The 11,733-nt window shown below is 39.2% G+C and overlaps 2 protein-coding genes across 2 annotated transcripts; both read left to right on the forward strand.

The window, feature by feature from the left end:
- On the forward strand, nucleotides 1-2,946 carry LOC147334218 (uncharacterized). Its single transcript, XM_086286736.1, has 3 exons — nucleotides 1-77; nucleotides 1,088-1,444; nucleotides 1,587-2,946. The coding sequence occupies exons 1-3, from the start codon at nucleotides 5-7 to the stop codon at nucleotides 1,772-1,774; spliced, it is 618 nt and encodes a 205-aa protein (XP_086142862.1). The 5' UTR covers nucleotides 1-4; the 3' UTR covers nucleotides 1,775-2,946.
- A 2,961-nt stretch (nucleotides 2,947-5,907) lies between these two features.
- On the forward strand, nucleotides 5,908-9,320 carry LOC147334219 (uncharacterized). The gene is made up of 3 exons (XM_086286709.1): nucleotides 5,908-6,163; nucleotides 7,406-7,762; nucleotides 8,148-9,320. Exons 1-3 carry the CDS (start codon nucleotides 6,091-6,093, stop codon nucleotides 8,390-8,392), a joined length of 675 nt encoding a protein of 224 aa, XP_086142835.1. The 5' UTR covers nucleotides 5,908-6,090; the 3' UTR covers nucleotides 8,393-9,320.
- Nucleotides 9,321-11,733: the final 2,413 nt, after the last annotated feature.

Below are 11,733 nucleotides of genomic sequence, written 5' to 3' on the forward strand. Positions count from 1 at the left end.
GAGCATGGAGCGAGGACGGCTGCTGTCGCACTGCTGGGCTTTGTTGTTTCTCCACTCCTCCCTGACTGCTGCTGCAGGTGAGTGTTTCTGAGTGTGCAGAGGCAAGAAGTGAGCTTCAAATACTTTTTTACTTAAGTAGAATTTTCATGTAGCTGTACCAACAGAGCTTATTGCATGCAAAGAGAGTAAAGAGGCTAAAGCATTACATTTATGTATCATTTATATAGTTGTACTCAGAGGTTAAGTATCTGTACTTTTACATAGTAAATAATTTCTGCACTGTTGCTATCTGTGTGTGTGTGTCATTTCAGTTGTTGTCAGTAATTGACTGATTAATGTGTATGTCACTTAAGCTTGAAGCTGCAGCTTATTTCATTCACTGAGTTAAGACTTTCCAGAATAATATGAAATCATTCATTGGTAGAGTGACTAATAATTATATTTTTAAGTGACACATATTTGTTTGTTTCATGAATATAAAATCTTGAAGCAAATGTATCACCTTAACAAACACAAAAACACCGACACACACACACACACACACACACACACACACACACACACACGCACACACACACATACACACACACACACACACACACACACACACGCACACACACACATACACACGCACACACCCACACACACACACACACACACACGCACATACACACGCACACGCACACACACACACACACACACACACACGCACATACACACACACACACACACACGCACACACACACATACACACACACACACGCACACATTTACTATAAAGGAACATAGCTTCATTACTGAAAGAGGATACAGGAAGAGGATCTGTGTGTTTTCTCAGCAGAGACCTTTAGCAGGAACAGGTTATTCAAGGTGCCTGTGACTACGTGTTTGTCTTCGGAGCTCCCCAAGGGATTTCCCAAATGGGTTTTTCCTTTTTTAACTCTAACAATTAGGGAGATCCTAACTATGTGACCTCATAGATTGTTGTATCCATACCTGTATCACATATTACATGTGGTGATCTCTAATTGCAGGATAACAGAATTTGTCTGCTTAATACACACCAGTTGTCTCTTTTGTCCTGTAGACCTCGTAAACATCACAGCTGAATCTGGACAGAACGTCACTTTGTCATGCAGAGCCAACAACAACAACCTCGTCACATTTCTTGAGTGGAGCAAACATGGTCTTAGGAAAGGATATTTACTTTTGTACCGGGATGAGCGGTTTGATCTAGAGAACCAGCATCCATCGTTTAAGAACCGAGTGGAGCTACAGGACAGACAGATGAAGGATGGAGACGTGGCGTTGATACTGAAGGATGTGACGCTTGATGACCGTGGAAGTTACGAGTGTCGTGTTGAGACAAAAATGAACCGCAAAAAGAGAGCGAATCAGGATGACGACCCCATCATCATCATCAGCCTGAATGTTGTTCCTCCAGGTGAGTGAGCAGAGTTGAGTGTGTGTGTGATCAGAGGTGAAGCTGCTTCCTGGTTGTTGATGTTTGTTTCTAAATATGTTGTTGATCAGACTTTGTAGAAAGCAGCTGGTGTGAATGTCTGACACCTGTTTATAACCTACAGGGCAGCCGGGAGGTGACGAGGAGGATGGAGAGAGGAAGGGACAAAGAAGTCGTAACAGTATTCTCATTGTGGCAGTTCCCACTGTTCTTGTCTTTGGTGTTCTTGCTGTACAGATCTACACAAAACGCAAAAGACAAATTCAGGGTCCAGATGACTACCAGCCTCCTTCTGAAGTGATGACTATTTGAAATGTCTCAGATTCTACAGCTTCTACAGTGTCCTGATGATGCTTCAAATCCTCTCATCAACTGTGTGTAGAAAATCAGCCCGACTCAGTAAACATGTTCAATGGACTGTACAGTCCATTGAACATGTCCCATGGTACATATTGCAACTCCCTTATTCACCAAGGGTCGCTAAAAATGTCATTTCTACACCAGCTTCTCTTCCTGACACCACCCATAAGGGACCTTTGTTTGGGCTCGCCCTTTTGGGCCATGGAGACCCTGAAGGGGAATTCTGCGGACACATGTGAGCACATATGTTTGCTTTGAAATGAGATGCATCTGATACAGGGATAGTGGGAGGTCTTTGTGCTCACAGTGGGGTTTATGGTTTGAAGAGAGGTGTAAGCAATGGAAACAGCTGCTGTGCAGACACCGTCACAAAGTGCTAACTGACATGTTTATCGCTTACTGACTGACATGAAAGTCCAGAGCAAACCCTAGTGTGGGAGTCAAATGTCCACCTGAAATTATTTTGTTAAATGACAAATAACAATACGGCCGCATAATAGTGTTTGTTCTGAGCCATGTACACATGTCAATAATGCAACTGTGTCCTGCCCATTAAACACTCTGTTTATAGTTACAGTGAAAACATTGGTTGCTAGGGTGAGGTGGATAATCTGCTGTTGTTCCTGTTACTCTACCTCTGTCACATGAGGTAAAAACTCAAGACAGATAAACAGATTTTCTCGGTAAGATTTCCTGCTGAGAAAAACTACAGCAATATGACTTATTTGAAGTCTTTAAACGCAAACTAAATGAGCTTCAGTGTTTCCTCCCTCATGAATTAAAAGTGATCACGTTGTCGCTTAATTCATAGTGACCAAATAGTCAGCATGGCTGAGGAGCTCATTATGTAAATTAATATTACATGTGTACATGTGGGGCGATCGTGGCTCAAGAGTTGGGAGTTCGCCTTGTAATCGGAAGGTTGCCGGTTCGAGCCCCGGCTTGGACAGTCTTGGTCGTTGTGTCCTTGGGCAAGACACTTCACCCGTTGCCTACTGGTGGTGGTCAGAGGGCCCGGTGGCGCCAGTGTCCGGCAGCCTCGCCTCTGTCAGTGTGCCCCAGGGTGGCTGTGGCTACAATGTAGCTTGCCATCACCAGTGTGTGAAAGTAAAGTAAACTAGTAAAGCGCTGGTAAACTAGTAAAGCGCTATATAAATGCAGGCCATTTACCATGTGTACTGTATCTTACAGCAGAACTGGATAATATGCTGATATGTTTTAAACTTGAAACTGTTTGCAAAGCTCACAGGTGAACTCTCACTGCAGTGTAGCTCCATCTGTCTTCAGTTTGGCTGGTCTAATATTTCTGTTAGCTTAACTGGCATCAGATATGCTGAAGGCTTTTAAACAGGAAGGAGTAAAGTTGATCATGAGGAAGAGAAAAAAATTGTACTTATTCTTTTTTTTAAAACATTGTGATGAATTTTATTTGTTTGAAATACCCTGGAAGAACTACATCCACCATCACAATCTTAATCAACACAGAGTCAGAAGAGTGTGTTTTGTTTTGTTTTAAATCAGACATGTTAAACTCATATATTACTGATCTGAGAGATGACAAAAAACTTGCACAATTTAATAAAAAAAAATTAAACATTGCAAATCCATCCACTCAAAAAAATATGTTCCATCTCTACATACATGTTGTGTTGTGATTGTCCTGTGGTGCTCTGGAAGAGAACCAAATACATATTTAAATGAGGTAAACTGGGGAAAAAATAGTCCATGAGTCCATGGGATTTAAGAAAAGAGACGTGATGTTAGTTCTAGACCTCAAACATGTCCGTTTATAAAAATGTGTTCATTTCTATCTAGAGTGTAAAAAATGTGGAGATAAATATAAATCTGAAACTAAACAGAAATCCTGTGTCCTGTGTGAAACATCAAAATGTACTATTTATACGAATTAAAAAAGAAAACCATATTTTCCATGTACATGAGAATAATTAAAATTAACAGCTGCAGATGATCTCAGAAATGCATCCTGAATGAAAATAAGAAAATAAAGTAGGAAGAGCTTCGTGAAGAACTTCCTGTACTCTGCAGCTTTAAGAATGCAGTGAACCATTCAGGTTTGGATGTTTCTCTGTAATGTAAACAAGCAGGAAGTTCTTATTACTCATAATTCCTTTTTAATCGTATGATCTGTGATTGCAGTTCAACCACAGAACCCTGCCCTGTTTCTTTTTTTTTTTCCTTTTTGTTTTTGCTTCTTGATAACAAAAGGAGAAAAAACTTGCCTATGTAGAATTTTTAAACCATTTAAAATCACAATTCATAGTTTTATATGTGAATTATATAATGTTAAATTACTATTAAACAAATGACTGACTAAGTATTTTAGACTTCAGCCATATTCCATTTAAATCAGGTATCATACAAAAATAAAAATAGAGTCATGACAATAAAAGAATATGACTTTAAGGACTTAACAACATTACTTCAGATATAGTGCACCAACATCTCTGATACATTAGTGCTAAGGGAACACTGAATGACCTGCTGGTTTTCTTTTTTTTATGAAGAAGCAGAACATTTGCACAAAATCACCAACACACCACATGAATCCTGCCAATTCTTCACTTCCTTATAACCCACTGAATCAGGTACTGAAGCAGTGATGCACTGAATGAAGCTTCGGACCTCTGTGATCACGTTGCCCTGTTTAAACAAACCAGGGCTTCTGAAGCAATGCACTGATTTTTTAGACGCATGCGCTGGAGATTCAGCTTCAAACAGACAATCATTAGCTATTAGTGTACTTCTCGTGTTTCTGAGTTCTTTATTTGGGTCCCACCTGTCATGGTCCTGGGTTATGTGACCCAGTGCTTTGCATTTCAATGTATTTTATTATTCATTTGTTTTCCAGTTTCATTTTAGCTTATCTCGTTAATTTCTATCAGGCCCCGGTGGCTGTTTTAGTGATTTGTTTATTGGATCCTCTCGTGTCATCAGCCCCTGTGTTTTAGTCTCCCTTGTTGGTTCATGTTATTAAGTTCATGTCATGTCTCTCTTGTCAGGTTTACTGTTTATTTTGAAAGTCTCGTTTCCATGTTTTGTTTTACTTCCCCTGCGGCATCACTATGTTCATTCTAGTCAGCTGTCTCCTCGTGTGTTTCCACTTCCCTTGATCACCTCTTAGTCTGTGTGTTTTCTTTCAGTCTTCGTCGGATCGTCTGTGTTGCCTCCCTCCATGTGTATATAGTCATTGCCATAGTTGTTTAGTGTTACATTTAACTCTTGCCCCTGTTTGCCTTCGTTTCAGTTGTATTCATGTTATCAGCCACAATAAAGGCTCGTTTTTTTGTTTGTAGCTCAGTTTCGTCTCCCTCCCTGTCTGCCTTTGAGTCCCTAGCTAAAACACACGGGCATACGTCGCCATGACACTACCTCTGCCAGCCACGCAACCACCGTGACAAGTTGTGCGTTGTCAGCACTCATCATTGTTGATGAGGATGAGAGCATTCTGTCTTCTGCTGTGAGAGCATTGGAGATATTTGTTTCTCTGGTAGTGATGGCCAAATGAAGCCTTACGATTACTGGAAGCTTTACATCCAATTGGTTCAAAAAATGGTTTGTTTCTTGAGGCTTCATATGCACATAAACCCCCTCTTCTGGTCAAAATCTTTACTGTTATTTCAACTATTTGTCATTCCGGACACATTGAGCCCTCTGTAATTTGCATATCAAAAGAATCCACTGAAGATGCCGTTACTGCAGCCATCCACACAGCCTTCTCACACCTCGAATATGAGGACACCTATGTTTGAATGCTGTTTATAGACTACAGATTCATTCAACACCGTCATCCTAAACAGACTGATGGTCATATCAAATTTTTTTTAGTTTTTAGTTCACAAATTATTTGGATTATGAAAGGAGCGAGCTGAAAGATTTCCATATTTCCTTAAACTCTCCCAGAGAAAACACGCAGATCGCTTAATATGTGTTGTAAAAACCTGATTATTAAAACAACATATGAGATAATTTTTAAAAGTACAACAGTGTCACCCGATGTGACTACTGTAATCAGTATTGCGTCTTTTTTTGGCTAGAAATATACGTTATTTAAGAAAGATGGGGGTTAACCTGGCTGTTTTCAAAGCCTGGATTATATTTTCATATCTAATGTTTTTTTTTTTGTTTTTTTTTAATGGGCTGTAATTATGATGCCTGTAATCTCTATTTGGAAACTAACGTCATAAGAGCTCCTCCCATTTGATGTCAACAAAGAGCCGTTGAAATTCTAATCTACTCAGCTTGAGAGCATGGAGAGAGCCGGGCAGCTGTCGCACTGCTGGACGTTATTGTTTCTTCACTTCTGCCTGTCAGCAGCTGCATGTGAGTGTGTGTGTGTGACTTTTTGGACAATGTGGGGAATCTCCAACACATATGTACAGACATACATATATGTATATTTGTCCCTGTAATGTGTATGTCATAATCTTAAATCTTAAATTCCCCTTGTTAAGATTGGTGGGATTTAATTCAAAATAATATGACATCATTTAATAGATTTATTAGTAGACTGACATTTTATGTTGGGCAGCAAGTCTTTCTGTGTGAAGTTTGCATGTTCTCTCCATGTTTGCATGGCTTCTCTCCACTTGTTTTGGCTTCCTCCCACAGTCCGAAGACATGCAGTAAGTGGGGTTAGGTTACTTGATGATTCTAAATTGCCCGTAGGTCTGGGTGTGACTGGTTGTCTGTCTTTATGTTCAGGTGATTATTTATAAATCATTGAACCAAATGTATCTCATAACCAAATGTATCTCATAACCAAATGTATCTCATTAACAAGCATGTTTCCTGTATAGGAGCATAGTAACCATATCCAACTTCTTAATAGCAATGAACTGGTCTGCATTGGTGCATCATATCTTTATTCTCTTCCCCCTCCTGCCCCCCCCCCCCCTCTTTCTTAAATAGATAACTATCATATCTGATATCATATCTCACAGTACAATAATATTGAATGGGTTGCATTGTTGTATTTTGTCATGTTTCTCAGGTCTTTGTCTGAATTTCTACGAACATTATTGCTAAGGATTGTCTTATTGCATTGGAGTCACACTGGGTTAAATATGTACACTTGGGTTTTAAGGGGTATTTATTATTTTCTTCTTTTTTTTGGGTTGTATGGAAGCCCCAAACGCAATTTCATTGTTCTTGACAATGACAATAAATAAATAAATAAATAAATAAAATAAATAAATAAATAAATAGTATCTTAATACCGAAAAACCAAGAAGAGTTGTGTGGGTTTCAGTTACAGGTTTTTGCCTCAGAACTGTTTTGCAGCCTTTAGCATGTGGGTGTGGAACCTATAACCATATCCTGTTTATAAGAGTTTTATATCTGATGGATGTCACTGGGAAATCACCCTCATGTCACCAAGAAATGTCTAAAGAGTCTTTTTCTTTCTTTCTTTTTAGCTCTAATAATTATGGGAGAGCCCAAACATGTGACCTCACAGATTGTTATATCAAAACCTGTATCACATATTACATGTGGTGATCTCTAATTGCAGAATAACAGAATTTGTCAGCTTAATACACACCGGTTGTCTCTTTTGTCCTGTAGACCTCGTAAACATCACAGCTGAATCTGGACAGAACGTCACTTTGTCATGCAGAGCCAACAACAACAACCTCGTCACATTTCTTGAGTGGAGCAAACATGGTCTTAGGAAAGGATATTTACTTTTGTACCGGGATGAGCGGTTTGATCTAGAGAACCAGCATCCATCGTTTAAGAACCGAGTGGAGCTACAGGACAGACAGATGAAGGATGGAGACGTGTCTCTGATTCTGAAGAATGTGACGCTTGATGACCGTGGAAGATACGAGTGTCGTGTTGAGACAAAAATAAATCGCAGGAAGAGAGCGAATCAGGATGACGACCCCGTCATCATCATCAGCCTGAATGTTGTTCCTCCAGGTGAGTGAGTAGAGTTGAGTGTGTGTGTGATCAGAGGTGAAGCTGCTTCCTGGTTGTTGATGTTTGTTTCTAAAGATGTTGTTGATGAGACTTTGTAGAAAGCAGCTGGTCTGAGTGATGTGATCAGAGTGCAGTAGATAATGTCTAACAGCAGTTTGAATGGTAAATGGCCTGTATTTATATAGCGCTTTACTAGTCCCTAAGGACCGCAAAGCGCTTTACACATCCAGTCATCCACACACACATTCACACACTGGTGATGGCAAGCTACATTGTAGCCACAGCCACCCTGGGGCACACTGACAGAGGCGAAATGGATTCTGTTCTGTTCTTCACTCATCACCTATCTGACAGCTGACACCTCACGCCTGTTTCTCACCTGCAGGTCAGACAGGAGGAGACACAGAGGATGGAGGGAAGGAGGATGGAGGGAAGAAGGATGGAGGGAAGGAGGATGGAGGGAAGGAGGAATGGGGAAGTGAGAAGATAGGGAGGCATAGCTCTGTCGGTGTGGCAGTTTCTGCTGTCCTTCTTTTGGGTGGTATTGTTGTGTTTTTGATCTACAGAAAACATAAAACAACACATAATCTGGACTCATACCAGCGTCCTGCTGAACTACAAACTGTTTAAAATGTGTCACATGTTTCTACAGCTGAACTGTCAGTGCCTCTGCTGCTGTTTCCTCAAACCTTATTTATTTGTTTTTTATACTGTTTTGCATATTAGAAGGTTTCAGCTCTATTTATGGTTCTATCTCTGTTCTGCCGCTACAGGAAGCTGAGAAAGGCATAATGTGGTAACTTTATCTCTGACTGACTGATGTGAAAGTCCCTAGCATTACATTTTCCCTCCAGTGTTACGAGTCAAACTTCCAAGATTAAATTTGAATAAGATTATCAATATGTGTTTTTTAAGCTTTAAACAGTTTCCAAAGCTCATGATTGAACTATGGATCTTACGTCTGTTGAGTTTGTGTGGTTTTATATTTACGTAATGATGAGCTTAACTGACATTGGAGATACTGAAAGCTTTTAAACAGGAAACATTAAATTGCATTAACAGGGAGAGAAAACATGAGTGTTTCTTTATTTTAGCCTTTGTAATGATTGTTGAATAAATCTGCCTGTAAATGTTAATATGAACTGCACTGTAAGAACTCATGGGGTGAAGTAGAGAGGAAGAGCTTGCTGTGCGAGTAGTTACAGCATGGTTTAACTACATTTATAACATCCACCGTCACATTAATGAGCAGCCCAGTGTCAGAGCAGTCAGATTTTAATGATATACATTAATACATATAAATACATACCATACATACATTTTTCCTTCACCCTGTGATTTATTTTCTTTAAAAGAAAGGCAAAATGACTAACAAAAGAAAGCAAAGATGAGCTTTTTGATAACTATCTTAGTCTGTTGTCTATTATCTCATGCCTCGACCTTCTTAATGTCAGTCACTTCTCATTTGTCTTTCAGTTTCAAACAATGAAGTGCATTCTTGCCACAGAGGTCTTTATATAACATACTGTCCATATAAGAAGGGAAAGCTGCTGCTGTTAGAGGAACTGAAGTCTTAAAACACAATGACTATGAGTCCACAGACCATCCTGAGAACAGAGGAGGTGAAGGACTAGTTAAAAACATTTCCAGAGATCTCTGATTAAAACAGGCCATGTACCTCAAACTGATTTGAATTTCAAATGTCTGCTCGTCATCTGTGTACACTCTCCTCTGTGTTTGCTCTGTTTTATTTACTCTGTGCTTCAAGATTCAGTATCGAGATAAACACAGAGCAACAAGAACCAAACAAGCCGAACTGAAACTGTTTGGGATTCTGGATAATTCGTTATTATATTACAAGTACAAGTTATAAGTAACTTGAATTTTAAAAAAAGAGAGAGATTTTTGTTTGAAGAAGGATCGTAGCCAAAATAAAGATCCCCAAACAGATTTGAATAAGTGGAAAATAATCCATACAAAAAAGTGTACGGAGAGAGAGAGAGAGAGAAGAGAGCAAGCAAACAGAAACACGCAGGTGAAACCCCCGAGCTGACAAACAGCACTATGCAGCAACTCATCAAGGAAATCTGAGGCCTTAAATACACATGTAACCAGGGAGATGGAAACCACCAAGGACACACCTGAACAAAATCAGGAAAAATAAGATGGTAAGCAAAACTATATAAAATGCACAAGGACAAGAGAAGCCACTACACAGGGGCTTTCTCATACAGCGATGGGGACTTTACATGATACCTGGATAAAAGGAAAAAAAGAAACTCAGGGGAATAACAAGAAACGATAACTACAGTTACAGAACATGAAAGAAAACTCAATCTTACCTGAAAATAACTCAAATAGGAACAAAAGTTAGAATATGAAACTGTAACTAACCAAGAACAGAGCAAGTAAAGGTCAAAGCATCCAAAACTGAAATGTGAAAACCAAAAATAAAGGGTCAGTGAGAGCACCCTAACCATGTACAGGTTTACAACATTCATTTTGTGAGTTTAATTCTTTAAAACGAGTTCATGATGTCGAGATCTGTGTGTGGGTGTAACATCTTTGTAGGGACCAAAAATACTTGTGGCGACCAACAGCCGTTATAGGAACCAGAATCCCATCTCCACGAGTTTGAAGGCATTTTTGAGACTCAAAATGTGGTTTTATTGTCAGGGTTACAATTAGGTTAGGGTTAGGTTCAGGGTAAGTGTCACGGTTAGGCATTCATTTCATGATGGGTAGGGTTTGGGTAAGCGGCTAAGGAAAGCATTATGTCAATGAGATGTCCCCATAAGGAAATAAATAAACACGTGTGACTATGAGAAACATCTCTGCAGAGTTTTCTATGTTAATTATGTAGAAAAAAAAGTGACTCAGATGCAACAAATGAGTTCAGTACAAGTGAAACGGCCGGAGCTTTGAGGCCCTCAGACTCTCATTTATGTGTTTCTAGCACATATTTATTCTCCAACATTTTTAATTGTTATTTGTTTTCATTTATTATTTAATTATTGTTAAAAGCGTTCTTCGATATGTAAGCATGCAATATTGTGGGCAAAATCTTTAACACCAGCTCTAATTTAGACCCTCCCTTTGCAAAAAAAAAAAGTTGTACTGTATTGTATCGTCCCCAGTACAATCGTAAAAATTTTATTGGGCACTGCCAAGTTTTGTGGACAGTGTGGGCCCAGTTGTTTCCTGATTTTCACATGAAATACTGAGGGTTTGCCCACAATGACTCTGCACGAGTCCCAGTCAGACATGTTTGCTGGGAAACTCTCCTAATGTTTATGTCACTGTTATCTGAACTTAGCTGTACAGTAAGGCTGCTTATTAAATCATTAAAAGATTCATAAAAACAAAAAGATGCTTCATTTCCAGCTATGATGGAGTTTAATTCATTAATGAGAATTTAAAATGAACGCTGCAGTGTGTCCTCTGCTAAAGGAGGTAATGAAGGAATCATTGCACCTGTTTCTTAAGCACTTGGAGAATCCAAGTGTTCATGTATAACATGGTCTGATATGTGTGTATGCTGTATGTACATTTTTTTTCAAAAATGTATCTTTCTGTCTATTTCATGTAATGCTCTGTATTTAATAAAGTAAATATTATGATTCAGACAGCAGCATAAGACACTTTCAGTTTTTGAGTGTTTTTAATTGTTGCATTTTTGGCATCACCTATTTCACCTATTTCAATGTTGTAAATGAGTCTTGTATAAAACATCAAAATAAACTGTTTACTTAAACAATGTGTCACGGTCCTGGGTCCCCTGACCCAGCGTTTTTAGTTCTTTGTGATGTTTGTATTATTGTACTTGTGTGAGTTATGCTATGGTTTCTAGTTTCGATCCCTTGCCCTTCATGTTTCTCTGTGTCCCCTCTGTTCTGTGTAAGTCTGTGTCTGCATGTTTGAGTTCCCCTCTGTGTCTCTCGGTTCTTAGAGTCCTCTGCCTTATGGTTTAT

Source organism: Aulonocara sp. 'chitande type north' Nkhata Bay, linkage group LG3 (assembly GCF_057382095.1).
Source record: "Aulonocara sp. 'chitande type north' Nkhata Bay isolate Kocher_YH1m ecotype deep benthic linkage group LG3, A_spYH_male_GT1.1, whole genome shotgun sequence".
Classification (NCBI taxonomy): Eukaryota; Metazoa; Chordata; class Actinopteri; order Cichliformes; family Cichlidae; genus Aulonocara; species Aulonocara sp. 'chitande type north' Nkhata Bay.